The sequence below is a fragment of the Raphanus sativus genome, chromosome 4, assembly GCF_000801105.2.
Source record: "Raphanus sativus cultivar WK10039 chromosome 4, ASM80110v3, whole genome shotgun sequence".
NCBI lineage: Eukaryota > Viridiplantae > Streptophyta > Magnoliopsida > Brassicales > Brassicaceae > Raphanus > Raphanus sativus.
The window spans coordinates 3,272,103-3,293,312 of NC_079514.1; the positions used below are offsets into that span (position 1 = coordinate 3,272,103).

General features: G+C 36.2%; 3 protein-coding genes, 1 long non-coding RNA gene and 1 pseudogene across 6 annotated transcripts; 3 read left to right on the forward strand and 2 right to left on the reverse strand.

Annotated features, from left to right (window-relative positions):
- Positions 1 to 898: 898 nt before the first annotated feature.
- LOC130510434 (UPF0725 protein At4g29550-like) lies at positions 899 to 5,812 on the reverse strand. Its single transcript, XM_057006734.1, has 5 exons — positions 5,160 to 5,812; positions 4,744 to 5,077; positions 4,508 to 4,653; positions 1,367 to 1,450; positions 899 to 1,274 (listed from the first exon to the last, which is right to left on the reverse strand). Exons 3-5 carry the CDS (start codon positions 4,568 to 4,570, stop codon positions 1,035 to 1,037), a joined length of 387 nt encoding a protein of 128 aa, XP_056862714.1. The 5' UTR covers positions 4,571 to 4,653; positions 4,744 to 5,077; positions 5,160 to 5,812; the 3' UTR covers positions 899 to 1,034.
- On the reverse strand, positions 4,739 to 5,250 carry LOC130510429 (UPF0725 protein At4g28920-like). Its single transcript, XM_057006725.1, has 2 exons — positions 5,230 to 5,250; positions 4,739 to 5,077 (listed from the first exon to the last, which is right to left on the reverse strand). Exons 1-2 carry the CDS (start codon positions 5,248 to 5,250, stop codon positions 4,739 to 4,741), a joined length of 360 nt encoding a protein of 119 aa, XP_056862705.1.
- Positions 5,813 to 6,269: 457 nt separating the features above from the next.
- LOC130510433 (bark storage protein A-like) lies at positions 6,270 to 8,859 on the forward strand (annotated as a pseudogene).
- A 2,488-nt stretch (positions 8,860 to 11,347) lies between these two features.
- Positions 11,348 to 13,242, forward strand: LOC108853309 (uncharacterized). 3 transcript variants are annotated; one of them, XR_008944337.1, is made up of 3 exons: positions 11,348 to 11,720; positions 12,251 to 12,381; positions 12,808 to 13,242. It is a non-coding gene; the product is annotated as an uncharacterized LOC108853309 (long non-coding RNA). The 3 variants fall into 3 exon arrangements; XR_008944338.1 differs by having other exon boundaries at positions 11,361 to 11,720; positions 12,274 to 12,381; XR_001949711.2 differs by lacking the exon at positions 11,348 to 11,720 and having other exon boundaries at positions 11,816 to 12,381.
- Positions 13,243 to 15,975: 2,733 nt separating this feature from the next.
- Positions 15,976 to 17,899, forward strand: LOC108853875 (pre-mRNA-splicing factor cwc22-like). Its single transcript, XM_018627332.2, has 3 exons — positions 15,976 to 16,426; positions 16,793 to 17,057; positions 17,152 to 17,899. The coding sequence occupies exons 1-3, from the start codon at positions 16,240 to 16,242 to the stop codon at positions 17,690 to 17,692; spliced, it is 993 nt and encodes a 330-aa protein (XP_018482834.1). The 5' UTR covers positions 15,976 to 16,239; the 3' UTR covers positions 17,693 to 17,899.
- The last annotated feature ends 3,311 nt before the right edge of the window (positions 17,900 to 21,210 follow it).

Sequence of the window (21,210 nt, forward strand, 5' to 3'; positions counted from 1 at the left end):
AAAATAAAGATATAAAGTTGCACAACCGAAAAGAAAACACAATATAAATAATTTGATAAGTAACACATAAAAGTAGAAATAAAGCAAGATAACATACAATAAAATAAACAAATAAAAAATCTAATCCGATAAAAAGAAAAAGAAGAATCGTATTACAAAAAATCAGTTAACTACAACAATCAAATTGAATAAAGAAGAACAATCATTAAAATAAACCATTTACACATAATATCATATCTGTGTTACAAAAAAAACACATAATATCTTACCAAACTTTAATGGTGAAAATCTCATTAGTCCAACGATTTGACTAAAAATTCATTAATGTTTCTATGCCAAAAGTTATGTGGTTCTAAATCTCAGAAAACGCATATTATACAGATTATGGAAAAAATAGTTACAAAAAGTTTTCAATGATGTAGGATGTATCATCGAACATGAATCTCATAGAACGGTTTGAAATAACGCAGTAAAACATGTATTCTCATATGATGGTAGAATTGTAATAGCGTAATAGTACCATAATTAATCAGACGTTAAAAAAACAACATATTTAATTAAGATTAACTTTGTGCACGAAATGAAATGCCGACCAATCCCTAATTATAAGTACAACTCAAATTATTATACTTGATTTATTATAAATTAAATTTTAGTAGTTTAAAAACAAAGTTTACAAATATTATAAAACTAAAACTAAGTTTGCTGGAAATACAGAGCGGATACATAATTTATTAACAAGAGTGAATTTAATCAGAAATTTGAAATGTTTTACATCAAAATTATAAATTCAATATTATTCAAAAATGAATTTTAGAACTTTTAAAAATTCAGTGTTGTTGAACTTATTATTTGACTAACAATTTTTGAATTTACTAAACATATTTAAAATTATGCATTTTAGAAAAAAATTGCCATTTGATTGGTCTCTCTGAATTTGACACACAATAGTATCACTACTACTAATTATTCAGTTTTGATAAAACTAAAAGATAACACATCAAATTTTATTAGCCTCAGAAGAAAATTTTCTTTCAACTGGACTTGTAGGCCAAGCAGTCGACTTCTAAGCAAATATGTCCAGGACTCCCATCCATGGTCTTTCTTACAACCGCTTGGTACTCCACGGGAGCACCACTGGGATCACCATTGCCTTTGAAGACAATGTAGAATATCGCATTGTTGGCCTTGAGCTTCATGCATGGCTGCGACTCTTCCTTAGTTTGTATTATTACCTTCTTGATTTCCAATGGTAGAAATGGCCTCAGGTTACTCTACAATACACAAAAACTAAAAGTTATGGCAAGAAAACTCCCACCCCATCAGTGATTTGCATGAGAAGCCACTCGATTAAAGAAGAACCTACCTCATGTGCCATCCACGTAGAGTAGAAAGCAAACTCAGCATACATATGAAGCCACTCATTTCCTTGCAAGTCTGATTCTTGCAACTGTGAAGCCATGAGTAAATCAGATATCTCATAAATCAAACACAATCAACCAGATGAAGTAAACTGTAACGACCCTGATCCATGGCAGTGGCCCTTTTGTTTTTTTAATTAAAACCCAAAATCTTTTCTATTCTTTTTGTCCCACATTGGAAGTTTGAGCATCCTACCTCTCTTTCCTTCTCCTATATAAGAGACTCTTTCTCTTCTCCTTTTTCCCATCAAGTCAAAGTATTTATTTGCGCGTGACAAGTGGTTGTTAAATTACCTAACGACCAGTCACTAGTCAATTTTTCCGGTGAGGTTTCCGGCGAGCTTCCGGTGAGGTTTCCGGCGAGCTTCCGGCGGATTTCTGGGCGAGCTTTCGGTGGGTTTTTCTATTGACCTCAGTTGATCATTTTCGTTGTTCGTTCCAGCCTATTGCTAAGGTGAGGGCTATTCCGTTAAATCCTGAGCTAGTTTAGTACTATTATTATTGAAAGTCTAGTTTCGAAACATGATCCGTCTTTGTGAATCGAGTATGTTTGAAAGTCTTGGTTGCTTATTATTATTTTGATTGTTAAACTGGAAATAGGATAATAGAGGATTCAACGATTGTGTGAAATGATTGATGTTAAAGATTATTATATATATGTATATGTGTAGTTATATAGTAAGGACTATGTGGTGAGTGCGGGGCCCAGAGTGATTTGGGCTAGCGACGCATATGAGTACGGGGGCCCAGAGAAATCTGAGCTAGCGACGTATAGAGTGCGGGGGCACAGAGACATCTGAGCTAGCGACGCATAGTGGATGAGTACGGGGGCCCAGAGACGTCTGAGCTAGCGACGTATATTGTGTGGTGCAGGGTGCAGAGACGTTTGCATATCGACGCATATTGGTGGAGTGCGGGGGTCCAGAGATGTCTGGACTATCGACGCATATTATGATATCGTATATCCGTATGAGGAGAACGCAGGGTGTGTGGACTAGCTATGTACCATCAGCGTATTGTTTGTTTTGTGTGATGTGCTAGGCATCTTGTCTGTTCATGCTAGAGCTATTCCTAAATAGTCGTAGTGCTATGTACTGAGTCTGTGGTTTGCGGGTTAGCATCCCATACCTCACTGAGTGACTCCCCTGTTGCTCATCCCTCTTTCTTTTCTCTTTCAGGTGAGCCTGGCATACAGGAGTGATTGATATCGGATTGGTGCTTTTGGGCGTTTTCTTTATTTCTATTCCAGATTTCCGGTTTTGTGCTTTACCGAGATTTTGAGATTTATTATACTATTTGGATTTAATATTATTTATTGGATTTACGGAGATTTGACATTATTTATGTGGAGTAATAAATAGAGATTTCAGGATATTTCTTTATTTATTATTATTTATTATTATATATTTTGGAAAATCGGGGTATTACAATTTGGTATCAGAGCGGGGTTCCGTCCCGGCTCTGACCCGGGACGGCGATTTATGGGACTCGGATTTCAGTGATTTTTCAATGTTTTGGGAGTGGGGGTTTTTGGAAAAAAAAAATGCACCCTTCTCTCGAGCATCATTTGGTTAGTCGTTAGAGATTCTGGTTTTCTTTTCTTCTGCAGGTGAAGACCAAGTTTCTTTTGTTTTCATTGTCTATTACTTTGTATCTTTCTTTTCTTTGAAGCTGTGGACGTTCTTTCTTCATCTCTTTGGAATTCGGGACGAATTCCGATTAAGCGGGGGAGAATTGTAACGACCCTGATCCATGGCAGTGGCCCTTTTGTTTTTTTTTAATTAAAACCCAAAATCCTTTCTATTCTTTTTGTCCCACATTGGAAGTTTGAGCATCCTACCTCTCTTTCTTTCTCCTATATAAGAGACTCCTTCTCTTCTCCTTTTTCCCATCAAGTCAAAGTATTTATTTGCGCGTGACAAGTGGTTGTTAAATTACTCAACGACCAGTCACTAGTCAATTTTTCCGGTGAGGTTTCCGGCGAGCTTCCGGTGAGGTTTCCGGCGAGCTTCCGGCGGATTTCTGGGCGAGCTTTCGGTGGGTTTTTCTATTGACCTCAGTTGATCATTTCCGTTGTTCGTTCCAGCCTATTGCTAAGGTGAGGGCTATTCCGTTAAATCCTGAGCTAGTTTAGTACTATTATTATTGAAAGTCTAGTTTCGAAACATGATCCGTCTTTGTGAATCGAGTATGTTTGAAAGTCTTGGTTGCTTATTATTATTTTGATTGTTAAACTGGAAATAGGATAATAGAGGATTCAACGATTGTGTGAAATGATTGATGTTAAAGATTATTATATATATGTATATGTGTAGTTATATAGTAAGGACTATGTGGTGAGTGCGGGGGCCCAGAGTGATTTGGGCTAGCGACGCATATGAGTACGGGGGCCCAGAGAAATCTGAGCTAGCGACGTATAGAGTGCGGGGGCACAGAGACATCTGAGCTAGCGACGCATAGTGGATGAGTACGGGGCCCAGAGACGTCTGAGCTAGCGACGTATATTGTGTGGTGCAGGGTGCAGAGACGTTTGCATATCGACGCATATTGGTGGAGTGCGGGGGTCCAGAGATGTCTGGACTATCGACGCATATTATGATATCGTATATCCGTATGAGGAGAAAGCAGGGTGTGTGGACTAGCTATGTACCATCAGCGTATTGTTTGTTTTGTGTGATGTGCTAGGCATCTTGTCTGTTCATGCTAGAGCTATTCCTAAATAGTCGTAGTGATATGTACTGAGTCTGTGGTTTGCGGGTTAGCATCCCATACCTCACTGAGTGACTCCCCTGTTGCTCATCCCTCTTTCTTTTCTCTTTCAGGTGAGCCTGGCATACAGGAGTGATTGATATCGGATTGGTGCTTTTGGGCGTTTTCTTTATTTCTATTCCAGATTTCCGGTTTTGTGCTTTACCGAGATTTTGAGATTTATTATACTATTTGGATTTAATATTATTTATTGGATTTATGGAGATTTGACATTATTTATGTGGAGTAATAAATGGAGATTTCAGGATTATTTCTTTATTTATTATTATTTATTATTATTATATATTTTGGAAAATCGGGGTATTACATAAACATACCTCATAAAACTGCCCCTTATCGCTGATTGCAGCCATCTCATCATTGGTCAACCACTTGGGCATTTTACCTTTGTAAAAATCGTCTACTCCTTCCTCCTTCCATCTTCTCCCCGGCCCAGAAAACGTAGTTCAAGGGCCACTAGGAACTAATTAACCAGATATTCCAACAACTTATTGAAAACTGGGGAAGTATAATACTAGACAACATAAAGCATATGACCAGTCTAGTTATTAACCTTTTAGTCTGGAGATTTCGGTCTGTGCGACAAAGGACGCATGTTCCGGAAGGAAATCTTTGAAAACACACGTCTGAAAATCGCAAAGAGAGTTGGTGGATGTGTCAATGGCCTCCGACGTTATGTAGTAATAGAGGCACCGAGTAAACCTCAGCTCATCGTTGTATTTGTTTATAGCAGCCAATCTGAGGCTGGTTCCCTTCTCAAGATTGTAACAGTGAAGTCCAAGTCTACTAAACAAGCCAACGTCGTATGGATAATCATACTTGTCTTCCACTATGTGAGGGATTAGTTCACCTCCATAAGGAATATAGAAGTAATCAACATCGAACCCCTGAAGATAACAAAGCCATTCGATCAATGCCAATCAAATTTAACATTAAAAAAAAAAGAATGCTAGAGAGAGCTGTGTTTACGCTGTATTTGAGCAGCTCCTGAGCTTCGTGAAGATTCCAATTTCCGTTTACGCTGCTGCGGCTTTGGAACCAAGTTCGCAATCTCACTCATCGTCTCCGATTTCGTCTAAACTCTGATCGATTCGAGCTTTAAAACAGGAAGGCTTTTATACGCGATTAATTGACTTACTTATATTGTGTGTTTACACCCCTATGTTTTCCAACTTTCGCAGAAGACCCCCCAGCTTCTTTTATTTAGTTTTGGAAATAAACATTTTTATCAATTAAATTCTTCTTTCAACTCTAACTCAATACTATATCAGACAACTTACTTCATGTGCTTTTGTAAGTAACTGTACACCTTGAAAGCATATCCTACTATCAAAATATGTAAGCAAGTATTTAGCTCATATTGTCAGAAAAAAATTGAACATCTATTTTAGTAATTAAACTATCAAATCATTAAGCCCATATTTAGCTCAATAGCCGTAACGTCCAAACCAAAATCAAATCAATTAGGATGAAAATATTACTGTAGTAGATCATTATCGTAACGTGAGGTTTTGGGCTGCTTGGCCTAATGATGTTTCCCCACGGTTTTAAATAGAATCACAATTGTGATTTTGATTTTCTCTTCTTTTTTTCTGTTAAGATCGTAATAAATTAATAACTATGTAACCATTTGTGATTATGTGACTATTTTATGTTTTTTCCTTTCAACAAACTATTTTTTTGGTCATCATCGTCAAGTTATATTTTGTGATTATGTTTCAGATGAAAATTACTCAAGCAAAAAGAATATACGGCGTTACTGAAATAGAGGAAAAAGAGATTAAAAACGTAATTACCCCCACAATTCTGTCTTTCCATCCTTTCCTTTTCCCTCACCTATTTTTACTCTAATACACATACTAATCACATTACGTCCAAAAATCTTTCTCCGGTTCTAGGCACACAATAGTTGAACATATATCTTTTTTCAAAAAAAAAAAGCTGAACATATATAAATGTCCACGATCGTTACGTGTGCATTAGAATATTCATGTATTACATCAATAAAAGGAACCTAAGGAGAGATATGAGACTCATCACGATAATTAAGCGTAAAAGAAAGGGTGAGAGAGATAAGCTATGGGATACTTTTTGATTGGTCTTCTTGTCGTTGTTTTGTTGATTGTAAATGTTATTGAAGAAGCAAATGGTGAAATCCCTCCAACAGTTTTGAGCAAGATAGAGTGGATGAACAAGAGAGGTCCTTATTTGGGGATTGTAGCTCCAAATAACTTTGAGCTTAATCCTCTTCTCGCTTCTCAAGCTTATGTTCCATATCCCTCTTTGCCTTTCATAGATTTTGCAGGTAATCTTTTTTTATAGGAACAATGTTTCTCAAATCTAACTATATATAGCTTCATTATTTTTGAACTATTTATTATTATGCTTGCTTGTACGCAGTCTTGTATGTACGTAGCTAATAAGTGTTTTTGTTTCCTTGCGTCAAAACTTCAAAATGGATATCTCTCAACAAAAAAAAGAAAACTTCAAAATACGATATCATTAGGGGTCTATTAACTACTAAGAGGATTTTTCATGTGTATGTCTATAATATACATACACATGTAGATACTGATCGGGTTTATATAGGTAGAAGATTTCGATTTGGAAACATATCAAACCAACGGGTGGTGATCGTGATGACGGGATTAGGAATGGTTCGGTCGCTGATCAAATACAACTCTTTTCCCCCTATATATATCAAAGAATTTTTTTTATATCATATCAAAGAATTTTAATCTTTTAATATATGATTCCACTAAATTATATATATACATATATGAACAGGTTAATGCAGGAGTAACAACACAATTACTAGTGAGCCTGTTTAGGCTGAAAGGAGTGTTGCATTATGGAATCGCTGGAAACGCAGATGTTAACCTTGAGATTGGTGACGTCACTATTCCTAAATATTGGGCACACGATCTGGTCTTTGGAATTGGCAGGTAGGGTTGTATGAAAAAAACAGTTATTTTGATATATTGGACCTCATATATCATATGCACATGCTTTCTAGAATCCATATTGGACCTCATATATCATATTTTGATGTTAACCTTTTCGAACTTTATAGACCTTGTATATATGTTTAATGTTTTTTTATAGAAAGTAGGTATATATGTATTTTTGTGCCAAGTGTAGGTATATATGTTGACATTCCCATGTGGAAAATTCCCTTGCATATATTTTCTTGGTATCTAATATACTTAATGCATTTGAAAATTTGATTACAGAGGTATGGAGCTGGGATTGACGATGAACTAGCTTTGGAATCCCCTGGAGACTATACTCGTGATATTGGTTATCTCCAGTTTTCGAAGTACAGTAACGGAAGCGACAACGTTCTCAACCGAGTTTGGTACCAACCGGAAGAAATCTTTCCGGTCACCGGAACCCCGGAAGTCCGGGAACACGTCTTCTGGGTTCCTGTTGATAAGTCTTACTTGAATCTTGCACGCCAACTCGAGGTTTGTTTTGCTGATAATACTTGTAATTTATTTTGAATCCAAGTTGCATTAGTATTTTCTTTTGGTAAAACATTTATTATACTGTTCAGAAAATATATAGAACACGTTTTGTTAAGGTTAGGTGTAACCTAGATAAGAGTCGGCTTTGTGATTTTTAAAAGTGTAGACAATCTAGTAAGAATTTTTAATAAAAAGATTTTTTTTTACAAATTTGAAACTTTTTTTGAAAAGAAAGAAGAAAGTTTTGTTAAATTTTTGTTAAATTTGAGGTTACACCTAACCTTACTAGATTTGAAACTTAAACAACTTTTTTGTTAAATTTTGAGGTTTGTAGACCAATGTTTCATTTACTTGTGTCTGTGACCAGTTCTCCATATATTAAGACATAATTGACTAAAAAGTAATTTCAAAATTTAATGGAAACTATACAATCATTCACAAATCGAACTATATAATTCAGAAAATAAAGATATCATATATAGGTCATAGGTGTCGTCCATCAAACGTAAGTATTCCACGAGTATAGAATAAGTAAAATCGAAAATGTACGTTTAGTGCTAAATATAGTATTCATTGGATTTGTTTATATTCATTTCTTTTCCTGGTCAAAGATTTGTTAGATTTATATCAATATATAAAAATCCGTAAGTACAATTATTACATTGTTTTGTTATATAAAAATTATTGTCTTCTGTACGTGGATTGATATGAATATTCAAACAAAACAAAAACAGGATACGAAACTAGCACAGTGCGTAAACACCACGTGCCTCCCTCGACCACCGAAGGTAACCATTGTTGACCGTGGAGTGAGTGCAAGTGTCTTCGTCGACAACGCCGCTTACCGGACTTTCCTCCGCTCTAAATTCAATGCCACCGCGGTAGAAATGGAAAGCGCCGCCGTTGCTCTAATCTGCCACCAGCAAAGCATCCCTTTCGTCGTCATCCGTGCCCTATCCGATCTGGCCGGCGGCGGTTCCGACGTCTCCAATGAGGCTGACATTTTCGGCAGTCTCGCCGCGCAAAACTCCGTGGATGTTCTCGTGAAGTTCGTTAGTTTGTTACCTCCATACGGAAGCGAGATTCCGTCAGAATAATAAGAAAAATGTGTATTTTGATAAAGAGCATGCATGTAACGTAAAACATAAGATGTATCAGTGTCTGTCTTTTTTATTTCAGTAATAAGAGCTCTGCTTTGTTTATTGGTTCAAAATTAGAAGCTTTGTTTTATCTATATCGGGGTTTCTAGAAAAAACTACAAACAAAATAGAAGAATTTATTAGAAGAAAATAATAGGAATTGCAATCTTTCAATTACAACGGAGAGAACGATACATAATTATTTTGTTATAATAAAAGAAAATAACCAAATTCAAAAAAAAAATCTCCACCCGATCCCAAATACACGTAAAAAATATTTTTGAACAAAGAACCTCTCTCTCTCTCTCTCTCTCTCCTCTCTCTCTCTCTCTCTCTCTCTCTCTCTCTCTCTCTCTCTCTCTCTCTCTCTCTCTCTCTCTCTCTCTCTCTCTCTCTCTCCTCTCTCTCTCTCTCTCTCTCTCCTCTCTCTCTCTCTCTCTCTCCTCTCTCTCTCTCTCTCTCTCTCTCTCTCTCTCTCTCTCTCTCTCTCTCTCTCTCTCATTTTCCATATCTTCGGAATGTAATTTAAGTGGTAGCCAATTAGTCTTTTTTTTGGTAACACAACTGGTAGGTGGTAGCCAAGTCTATAAATGTATTAACGAAAGGAATTTTAAAAACTGAAATGCGCGTGAATAGAATAATGAAAATTACGGAATAAAATTATGGAATTTCATTCCACTTTATCTACAAACATTTTTAGTCATTTACGACATTATCACTTTTTATCTATTCCAAAAGGAATCATTGGAATGATATTTGAACTTTCATTCCATTTAAATGATTAGAAAAATTGGAATCAATAAGTGTAAGTCATTCCATACAGTGCTAGTCTAGAAATTGGTAATCCAGTTGCACACTTTTTCTTCTTATGGTTTCTTGATTTTGGAATGCGATTTATGTTCACCTTGGACGTGTGTATTTATAGGAGCAAAACTCATTACCTAATACGGCCACCGTCTAAGCCGTCCAAACGTGATTGTCCATACCACCATATTTGACCAACAAGAACCACATTATTACTCCCCTGTCGACTTTAGTTTCGACTAGAAACAAAACAATTGAAAGAAGAGTGCCAACAGAACTGCCTTTCTCCGCTCCCATTTCAACGCCACCGCGGTGGACATGGAAAGAGCCGCCGTTTCTCTAGTTTGTACCCCAGCAAAACATCCCTTTCATTGTCATCCGTGCCTTGTCCGATCTCCCCGGAGGCGGCTGCGTTTTCGGCAGCCTCCCTGCGGAAAACGCGGTGGATGTTCTCGTGATGTTCATTGGTTTGTTGCCTCCACGCCGCGGAAGCAAGGTCCAGTCAGAATAATAAGTGTTGTGTTGATGTGTATTTTAACTAAGACTGAGCATGTAACGTAAAATAAGATGATGTATCTGCCTTTTCTATTTCATGAATAAGAGCTGTCTTGTCTTCTGTTCATTGGCTAAAAACAGCTATAAACTTCTTTTTTTTGACAGCTATAAACTTTTGCCTTATTTATATGTAGAAAAGGTTATGTACAATCATTAGGTTTTATGTGTTGTAGTTGGTGATGAGAACCACATTGCTCTCTTGTCGAGATTGGGATTTGATCCAATGACTAAAAAATACTCCCTCCATTTCTTAAAGATTATCGTTGTGACATTTTTCACACAAATTAAGAAAGTTGTTGAAATATATATAAATTGTAATTAATTATACCTCTTTGACCAATAGTATTTTAGATAAATAAAATTATTTATAAAATTAATGTAGTTTGCAATTAATTTTTAACTAAAAGTTAGTATAATTTACATTGGAATTGTAAAGTGACACTTTTTGTGTAATAAGAAAATGAGTTCAGAATGACATTTATTATGAAACAGATGGAGTAATAACTAATAGAGGTAGGTGGGTGGAACACGTGAATCTCGCATTTAATGTAGTCAATCATCAATCACTCTCTAACCTTTGTTATGTAGCTCGGGAAAAAGCATTTTTAGGATTAACTAGTGCCATCATTATTGGATGCTAGTGTCACGGGATCTTTAGCAGTTGGGGCATACTAGACACGTACCGCGCTTTCATTTTTGTTTTCAATACAATTATTGTCTTTGAGTAAGTATTACAAGTTGGAAAACCTTCAAAAAAGCTTACGAAACAAATGTAATATGCCAAGACTGTTTCCTAAATTTTAAAAGCGTCTAAAATAAAATCGAAACAGAACATGAATAATTAATTAATGCATGGTACTACATTAATTAGGGTATGTGGTATATTTTCCTCTGCATCGGCCACTACTCTGCAAGCAAAACAACTTTCAACCATACCTAACCATATACATAGCCTCTCCTTTTTATTAGTTTTGTTTATGCAAGAATAAACTAATTCTTAAAGCAAAAAAAAAGAATAAACTAATTCTTTTATATTTTATTAAACACATAAATTTCAAAACTAAGACACATGTGTGTTAGCTATAGTAGCGGATCAAAATGCTATTATTAATTTGATGGGCAAATCTTGTTACTTTCTGAAACCAAAATTTGTTTTTGTTAGAATCATTTTTGATCCTGTTAATAGGCCTTAAGCGTAGGCATTTGCCAAAAAATACTATAAGCATACAAGCAAAGAAAAACTGAAAAGTTGGCAAAAAAACCGAAAATAATATAATATCACAATATGATTAACATCAACAACCAAAGAAGAAGAAAACATATCTATTACTATAAAAGAAGGTTGTTTCCCTCCTGTTGACACGTCGAACGCCATATCACAAATTCGATCGCTGAGCATTCAACACGTGACACATTAAATGAAACACATCATTCATTAATCGTTGGTTTGGGCTTTCATGGCGTAATTTGTCTGATTGGGCTCCGATGTCGTGATATCCGTTCGGCCTGCTAAGATGAAGACGCCTCTGAATCGAATACGAGAAGATCGAAGTCTTCGTGCGGCGGTAAGACGGTGACCTTTGTGCTTCTTCTCACAACCTGAAACGATCTGATTTATGACATCATTTTTAATCCCATTGATTATATCCCCCCACGATCTGTCTTTAAAGCATTCTTTGAATTGAGAGGCTGTGTGGTTTCGATATAAATATATGTAAAGACAAGCTAAAATTTTGAAACGCAGTGGCGAGCTAATGTGTATAGACAAGCTTGCTTTAGATTTCAATTTTGTTTGTCGACTTTGTTTCAATTTGTTTTTTTTATTACCAAAGTTTTAATTCTAAAGCTTTTGTTTTTTTTTGTCAACTTTGGTCACTTTTGAACCGAACTCAAACTGAGGTAAGGAAAGATCGAATCCTTAACGTCAGGGTCCGAAGGCAGAGCTCAGTTGCCACTTGGCTACGAACAACCCCGACATTCTAAAGCTTTTGTTTATCTGATAAAGTTTATTTCAGAATCTTTCGTTTATGGGCGATGAATCGATTTTTGTGTCAATTTGTTGATCTGTTAATTATCAATCTTTTTTAATTTGCAGGGCTAATTATTTTGACTTTTTAGGGTATTGTTCTCGGATAGACAAAGCGCTTGATTTTAAGGAAGCTGGGAGAGTTGTAGTTCAGTTGAAAAGGGAGGATGTGACTTTACTCAATCCTGCCGTTGCTTCAAGTAAGATCACTTCACAGTTTTGTTCTTTCTTGGCATGTCTCCAACTTCTGTAGTTTGTGTTTCTTATTTTGTTACCATAACTGATCAGTTGAACTTAGCTTCTGGTTATGTGTATACCTGACTTAACGTAAGAAGTTAGTCTTCATCCACCCGGAAAACACTAACATGGTTGGGACTTGCTTTCTGTTTTTTAGACTGGTTGTGTTGTTAATATATCTCTTAGTGATCAATTTGTTGCTGTATCCATATTTCCTCTGAATGTTGTCTGCTACTTATCGGTGTCTAATAAACTAATAGGAACATGAGTTGGGAATTCTCTTCTGGTCTCTGATATGAACTTCCAAGGTCTAAAAAGGATTTGTGGCCATTAGTTAATCTCATCATTCTTTTCGTTAAATGTTAAGATTTTTACCAAGCTTTTTAAAGTTGTCTAGATTTGTGGTGACCTCTTATTACGAGAAAGAAAAGCAAAGAAAACAGCATTACAAAAGACAGGAGGAGAAGGAAAAGTTGAGCTGAAAAGCAGAGATGGAGAAGAGGAAGGAGCCCGATGGGTGATGGAGAGAAGTAATTATCCCCATAACTAAAAACTTGATCTGCAAAAGAAGTTGTTAATTTATTTTGTACATGTTGATCTTACGCATTTGGAACGTGTACAAGTTTTAGCATTTACAGTTTGACTTATTGTGTTAAAACAAGATGTTAACATAGTTTGTACATATCGTTCGTTCCTATGCATTTAGAGCTTTAGGTTATGATGTGAGTTGTGGCATTTATCTGATTTCTTACACAACACAATTCTTTTATACTTTTGAAATAACTATTTTGAACAAAGCCAACTTTGCGAAAATATTACGATTATGATCATTGTTAGCCTTCTTAATATCTCAACTTTTTTTTGGTATCAGTAACACCTAAACTTATTATTTTAATTAAAACACTTACTTTAAAAAAAACTATGTTCATTTTAATACCTGAACTATCCTCATTTTAATAATAAGTTTTAAATGAACTTAATAAATCTTTAAAACATAAATAAAATATCTTTAAAAAAAATTATCTTAACTTTTAAGAATAAAAGTAACTAAATTTTGGATAATTTTAATTTTTATAATATTAGTTGCAATTTTAGTTTTAGATTTTGTTTGTTTTCTGTATTTTAAAAATAATTTAATTATTCTATTCAGAGTTAAGTTTTTCTAAATGTTAAAATATTATCAGATATTTAGTTATTTTATTCTTAAACATGAAATAAAATTTGAAATTTAAGATTTTGTTTTGAATTTTAGAGATTTTAAAATTTTGTTTAAGCTTATTAATATTTGATTAAAATTAACATAGTTTGAGAATTAAACTGACCACGTTTTTTAAAAGTAAGTTTATTCAAATGCAGCTTAGATTAAGTGACTAATTTTATTTTCAAATATATTTTAAAAACTCAAACAAACATGTATAGTCTTAAATAGTAATGATCACTTTTTAAAAAACAAGTTAAATACTAAATCTAACTGTTACTTTAGTTAAACTAAACTAAATACTAAACAAAAGCAATATAATAGTCTTAAATATTTTTTATAAATAATAAATTTGCAACTTTAAAATAAATAGTTAAATAATGGATAAGTTGTTTTAATAAAAATATAAAAATTTTTAATGTTAGTTAAAATAAGTTAACATTTTAATTAAATTCTATTATTTGTTACCCGCCCGCCTGTCCTAGTTTAACATATATAAGACTATAAGAGCATGTTTATTGCAGGATATTGGAGGTATCTTGAGGGAGGAGAGAAGGAGTGGACCCCACAATATTGTCAAAACCAAAAAAAAAAGTCTCCCGAAGAAGAAACGAAATTGGTTGAGTTTTTTCCTGATCGTGGGCCCCACTTGCACGTGGCGGCCCACGATTGGTTTATCCTATTTTTTTTTTTTTTTAATTTTAAATTGGATAAAAGAAAAGGAAAAATGAAAAAGAAAAAAAAGAAAGAACCTCCCTTTCCGGTTCTGCGATAAACGTGCTCTAAGAGTGTGGTATTAGCTAACTAGATTCTTCTTGAATATGGGCTACTTGTATTAAGAACTGGGCTTATATTGGGCTTAATAATTATAATATATTTTTTTCTCGATAATCATTCGCAGCCGTTAGATCTCAAAAACCCTAACCATCCCGCGCCTCCCACAATTTTCAAATTTGAAATTTTGACCCCAACCATTGCATCTCTCTCTCACTCTTATATTTCCATCTCTCTCTCACTCTTACCATCTCTGTGTTTCCGTCGATTCCCAATTCGATCTCCAACAGTTTTCCTCTCAGAAACTCTCTCTCCCGCCATGGCCACCAAACCCCTGCAAACCAGCAACAACGCCAACGTCTCGCGAGCCGCCACCGCCTCGGCGGGGAAGGGGAATACGATCGAGGAGATGTACCAGAAGAAGTCCCAGCTCGAGCACATCCTCCTCCGCCCCGACACCTACATCGGATCTGTCGAGAAGCACACCCAGAAACAGAAACATCAATATCTTTGGATGACGATGATGATGACGTGGTGGTAGTTGAAGTTGCACCAGCCAAAGGAGTAAGAAAACCAGCTGGCGGCGAGTAAAGTAGCTAAACCACCGACAGCTCCGAGAAAGAGAGCACCAGCAGCGAGCAAGAAGCAGCAGCTAGCAACCGAGGTTGTTGAGGTGTCTCCGGAGAAGAAAGTGAGGAAGATGAGATCTTCATCATTTAACAAGAAGAGTAGTTCAGTGCTGGGGAGGTTGGCTAATACTAACAATGAGGAAGAAGAGAATGAGGAGAGTGCTGAGACTGTGGCGGCTGAAACTTCTTCAGCGAGGCCTAAGAGAGCAAACATGAAGCAAATGAGGTATGTGCTGAGCGATTCAGAGAGTGACTATACGAATGATTCTGAGTTTGATGAAGCTGATGAGTAGAGAGAGACAGAACCAACTCGGTTCGTGCTATCTCAAACATTAAAGTTCCTTTGTCTCTCCTTATGCTCTGTACTCTTAATATTCTGTGTTGGACTTTGTGTTTGACCAAGCCGGAGCTTAATATTCGATTAGTGATTGAAACAATGTTATTTTGAACTTGTTGCAAGATTTTTGCCCACTATTCCCTGTAAGTCTACCACTTATTTTTCTGTCAATTAAAGAAACTCACTAACTACAGCGTTATGTTTAGTTTACAAGATAAGATTAAACCTAAGAAAGGTCTTACTATATTTTTACTCAACTTTTTACATTAGATGTTGTATTATCCGTTTATCAATTTTGTAATAATTCATAACATGTGTAATAACTTCCTCTCATCATGAGTTAAAGTTGATCCTTGAATGAGACATAATGAAGTAGTGAGGTCAAAGTTGATTGTTGTTGGATGAGACATAAATGACTACTAACGAGGCCATGAGTAAAGTCAATCGTGGTAGTCATGGAGATTTTTTTTATTTTTTGGTAATTCAATTAACCAAATGCCAAGATCATGGAGTAGTCATTGAACTAACACTTTGAGTCATGAAATCCACTGCAATCCTAAATGTCTTTTGACATGAATTGCAAATTTCTGCCATTGACCATAAAATTAAATCATAATTGTGACTCTGAGTCAAAGAAAAAGGAATGACCATAGCTTTGAGTTGACTCCATGAAGTAGTACAAATAAGTCAAATAATTAACTTAAGAGGTTGATTTATAAACGGGACTAAAGTTGAGGGATCAAACAAGCAAAACAAAACTAACAGTTTCCAGCAACCAAGCTTCTCTATCGTTCACTCCCCTCCCCCCTAGGGTTTTTGATTTTTCTTCTCGGAAACGGACATCTAGATTTCAGGAACAGGGCCTTGACAATCGGAGAGAAAAATGGGGTCTAATGAAAGAGATGATCAGACGACGACGCAGCAGCATCACCACCCGCCTCATATTAGCAGCCTCGTCGTGCGTCCATCCGGAGGCGACGACGGAGAAGTTGACCGCCACGCCGCCACCGGCGAGGTCTCCCGAGACCGGCCTTCGTTCCCTCGCTCGGATCGTCATAATGCCGACAACGGTTCGTGTCTTTATTACATTCTCCAGAACGATTGGTAGTTGCGATGCGAGAATTGCTAGTTTGCTACTTTAGGTCTTGTAGAAAAAACAATGTTAAGTCTTGATTGGTGATTGTGTCGGATTTTTGTTTTGTGGATTATATGTTGAAAATTGATGAATAGAACGTGGTTTGGGCAAAGTCATGGGTTGCTGTTGGTGTAATAAGAATGTTGCTTGTTTACAGATGCTGTATTGATTGTATAGCTTATTTTAGTATATGCCCTAATGATTTAGTGAAGAGAGTATTCTACTACTTGTTGACTCGATTCTCTCGTACTGTAGTTGATCCTGTTTCCTTCTGCTGACTACTTTTTTTGTTGTTGTCTAGGACATAGAACTCGTGAAAGTTCCACCTCACCGCCCCGTCGTCCATATGAAGATCAGAGGCACGGCTCTCATCTTAATCATTCAGGTGCGCGTGGCCGTGAGTTCAGCGGCAGAAGGGAATCTTCTGGGAGATACAGAGAGTATTCACCACCACCCCATGCTAGAGGTCGTCGTTTTGATGGGCCTGAACCTGCTCACGGCATGAACAGAAACAGTAACCCAAAGGTGCAGCCAAGAGATGGAGATTGGTATTGTCTAGATCCATTGTAAGTTTATCCTTGGCTCAGTTTGCTCTATATGATCTCCTCTGCATAAATTGCTAGATTTCATTTGGCATTTATTGTTTGTTTATGGATACAGATGCAGAAACTTGAACTTTGCGAGACGACAAGTGTGTTTCAAGTGCAAGAGGCATCGCTATGCACGTCCCAATAGTCCCCCACCGTCTCGCCATCTTCTTCCTCTTTCTCCAAGAAGAGACTTTAACGGCTACAGGTCTTCTCCTCCACGTGGCTACCCGCCACCAAGACTTGACCATCATCCCACATGGAGAGACAGAGAACGAGACCGAGACCGTGTGCGTTACTCAGACCTTGAGTACCCTCCTAGCAGAAGAATAGCATCTGACTGGGTCCATCATCAGCCACTTCCAAACCCTCATCACTTTGAGAGGCGACCACCTCTCAGTCCACCTCGTGGTGGAAGATGGAGAGGACATTCAAGAGAGAGGAGCAGATCACCTCCATTGAGAGACGGTCCACTACCACATCCAATGAGAGGAAGTCAACCATTGCATCCAATGAGGAGCAGATCGCCGCCATTCAGAGACGGTCCACCACCGCTCAGAGATTACCGCCGTGACAGTTACTTTGATAGGCGTAGCAGCAGAGACAGGGTGTGAAATACTTTTAATGATGCTGAATTCTGCATGTCTTGGGAGTTCGGTTTAGACAGTTAGAAATTTGCTCTGACACCATAGATTCTTTTGTTCCAATTTTGAATGTCAGCAAAACATTTGTGCTGTTTGTGCATGTCTTAAGATATGCAGTTCTCAACTCAGAATGAATGCCTATTGGATTTGCCAAGCATGAAGGTCTTTCTTATTCTTTGGATTTAGCTAGTTTTAAGATGACTCTTTACATGGTTGGAAGATTAAGGAGCATAAAATTAAGTCTAAGATATGTTCAAATTTATGGGGGAGAACATTGAAAGTAAATTTGAAGAAAAAACTTGTAGAACAAGATATCCTAAAAATATTTGGAATGTGAAAGAAATAGGGAATATGTTTGTTTAGGAGTTATCTATATAAACTAATAAGATTAGAAAGTTGATATCTCGATATAAGGAGACAAGGAGATGCTGAGTGTAGCATAACTTATGGGATTTTAGCGATTGAGAAATTGTGAACTTAAGATTTTGAGTTAATATCCTTAATAGATTAATAAGAGGGTTGTTCTTATTAAGAGTTTGTGTTCTTGAATTTGATATTCAATAAGTTCCATAAATTTTGTATGATAAAACTAGATAGTTGATTTGATATTTTCATTATAAAAGGAAAGATTTGAGAACTATTGATTGTTAATCATGGCAAATTGTACTAGTTATGATCAGAAAGTTAAAAAAACAATAAATTTTCAACAAAAAAATCAGATTTATAAATTTGCTACAATACCACTCATATCCAGATCTGATGTCCCGCCTCTTCCAACCGGAAGATGACTGTTTGTCGTTTGCTCGCCTGGTCGTCGCGAGAAAACATATGCTCCAAAAATTCGTTGATGAGCTTCAAATCCCAATTAACTTTTCTTAGAATTCTTCGATGAGTTTTTTTTTTTTGTTAAAACTTCTCATATATGTATATATTTTTTAGATTCTGATAAACTTTTCAGATATCGATAAAATTTTCCTTAAGACATTTTCGATGAGCTTTTTTCTCTCTTACAAGATAAGACGTGTGTATAGAAGACACGAATGGTCTGTCTATGTGTCAGTTGATTATTCGTGTACACACTTAGAAGGGACAACCGGACGGTGGAGAGACAGAAAAACCTAAAGCCGCAAATCTAACCGTCCAATATAATTTCTAGAAAAATTGAAATTTCAAAAATATGGTATAGAAATAGGAGGAGAGATACCGTGGAAGAACAAAACCCAAAGTACAGTATTTAGCTTTTAGTTCTCTTCTTCGTCATCGAAAGCTCAAAATTCTATCGTTCTCTCTCCCTCTGAGAGCTCATCCCTTTCTCTCTCGGATCAAATTTTCAGATCTGATTTTTCCGAGTGCAAGCTGATTTATGGAATTTCTCGGTTTAAAAAAGGAAACTTGTTTCATATGACTAAATTGTTTAAAGTATGCGAATGTTAGTATATCTTTATAATTGCTTAGAGTTTATCTACACGTAAATGCTATAAAATTTAACATGCATCCACGTATTATTCCTTGCATTATAGGTGTAGCTGCGTCTTGAGATTAATTAGTACAAGTATATTTTTGGATAATTTAGAGATGTCTTAGGCTTTAAACCCAGATTGATCTCCAAACAAATGTTGTCCAGCGGATGGATTTTTTTTTCTGGAATATCAAATGAACCGAATCCTATTTTCGGTGTGACAGTGAAGTGAAGTTTAGTAGGGTACTTTTAAACTTGGGTTGCTTAGCTTTCCAGAATTTGTCTACCTTAAACCACCAACTTGTAATTACATTTTTGAAAATTGGCTTTGATATATATGTAATTACTAATTAAAATCTGGTGTCCTTTTGCGGTTTTTGGATGGCTTATTTAACATATATTTTGCCCATCATTTTGCAGAAAAGGATCATTTTTTTAATAGAAAAAATGAAACCAATTACTATATTGGTATAGTGAGAACCGATGTGTGACAGAAAAGGTAAATCAATTTTGATTTAGTCCAATTAAAAAAATCAAACCAATTACTATACCGGTGCAGTGAGAGCCGGGTCGTTACAATTACGTTTGCAAAAGGTTTTTGGTAAACTAAGCACTGTATATACTTTGTGTAATGTTTCTCCACGGTGAACTTGCATTCTTGGTATCTAAACAAAGGAATATGACATTTGGCTTCCCGCTTCCACTTGGCATTGCCTCAGTTTGCATGAGAGAAGTAAGAAAATCACTATGGTCTTAGTCTCACGAATTAAGTTTTCCCCATATTGATATATCATTATCATGTTGACAACACAAAAGAACTAATAATATCATAACTTATAATAACTAGCGTTACATTTTCAAAAGTAACCTCGTCTCTAACTCACTCAACTTCGTCATTAAGAAGAGAAACGGTGCGTTATTTTCCTACTCTCAGAGCCACCACCGAACCAACTCTTATAGCTTTGATCTCCACATGCAAATCTTCTTGCTTTGATTATTTATGTTTTCATCTTCTGTTGTGTATAGAGACAGAACGGAAGTAGATAATGGATAAAGACGGGAGGGAAGAAAGCAGCAGCGTTAAATCTGCATGGGTGTTGAACCCATGTAGTTATAACGCTGCTGCTTTCTTCTCTCTCATCTTTACCCATCATCAAGCAGCCAATTGCTCCGATCTACCCAGATCATAATCAGACAGGCCAAAGGTAAAGTATTTTGTCCTAAATTATTTCAGAACTTTTCAAAGATTAGTGTTCTGTAATTGCTTAAGTGATGCATGCAGGATATTCGTTGAACTTGGCCACTTGTCTGGAGATTTGCCGGCTCTAGCCAACACTGAATCATCAGTATTTTCTCCTGCCTGACTGAAGTTGATAAAGGTAAATGAGGGTTTTAAATAGAGATAAAACTGCTTTATATTCTTTCGTTTTTTGCTCTTACTGTCGTTGAAAAGACCCAAAAAAATTATTTATGAGAATCCTTTGAAAAAAGGTTTTGACAAGAGATGAAACGAATTTGCTGAAACGATGTTGTCATCTGGTGATTGTCATTTGCAGAGCCTATCATCAAAACTCCTAAAAAGCCAAAGAGGAAGAAACATAGACCAAAAGTTGTTAGAGAAGCCAAACTGAAAACTCCCAAGAAGCTTGCAGTTGAGGGTGAAGAAAGCAAAACGCCTAAGAGGAAATATGTGCAGAAGAAAAAGGAAGTTGATGAGTATCAAGAATACATGCCAGTTGAAGAATCAGCAGATGGAGTATGCCAAGAAGGCTCGTAAGAGAACCTTGGACTTTGATGCCCTCTCTTGAATAAGATAACTATTTTTAAAAAAGAGAAAAAAAAACTGTGTGGCCTTGTATTACACCATAGATTCTCTTTTGTTCCAATTTTGAATGTTAGAAAAACATTTAGAGCTCTTTGTGCAAGAAAAAAAAAGTTCCGGGACGAAATCAAATATACGCTTATTCTTAAAGGACCTCTTTCTTCTCGCTTATTAGAGAAAGAAGAGAGGATCGGACGGTGGGAAGAC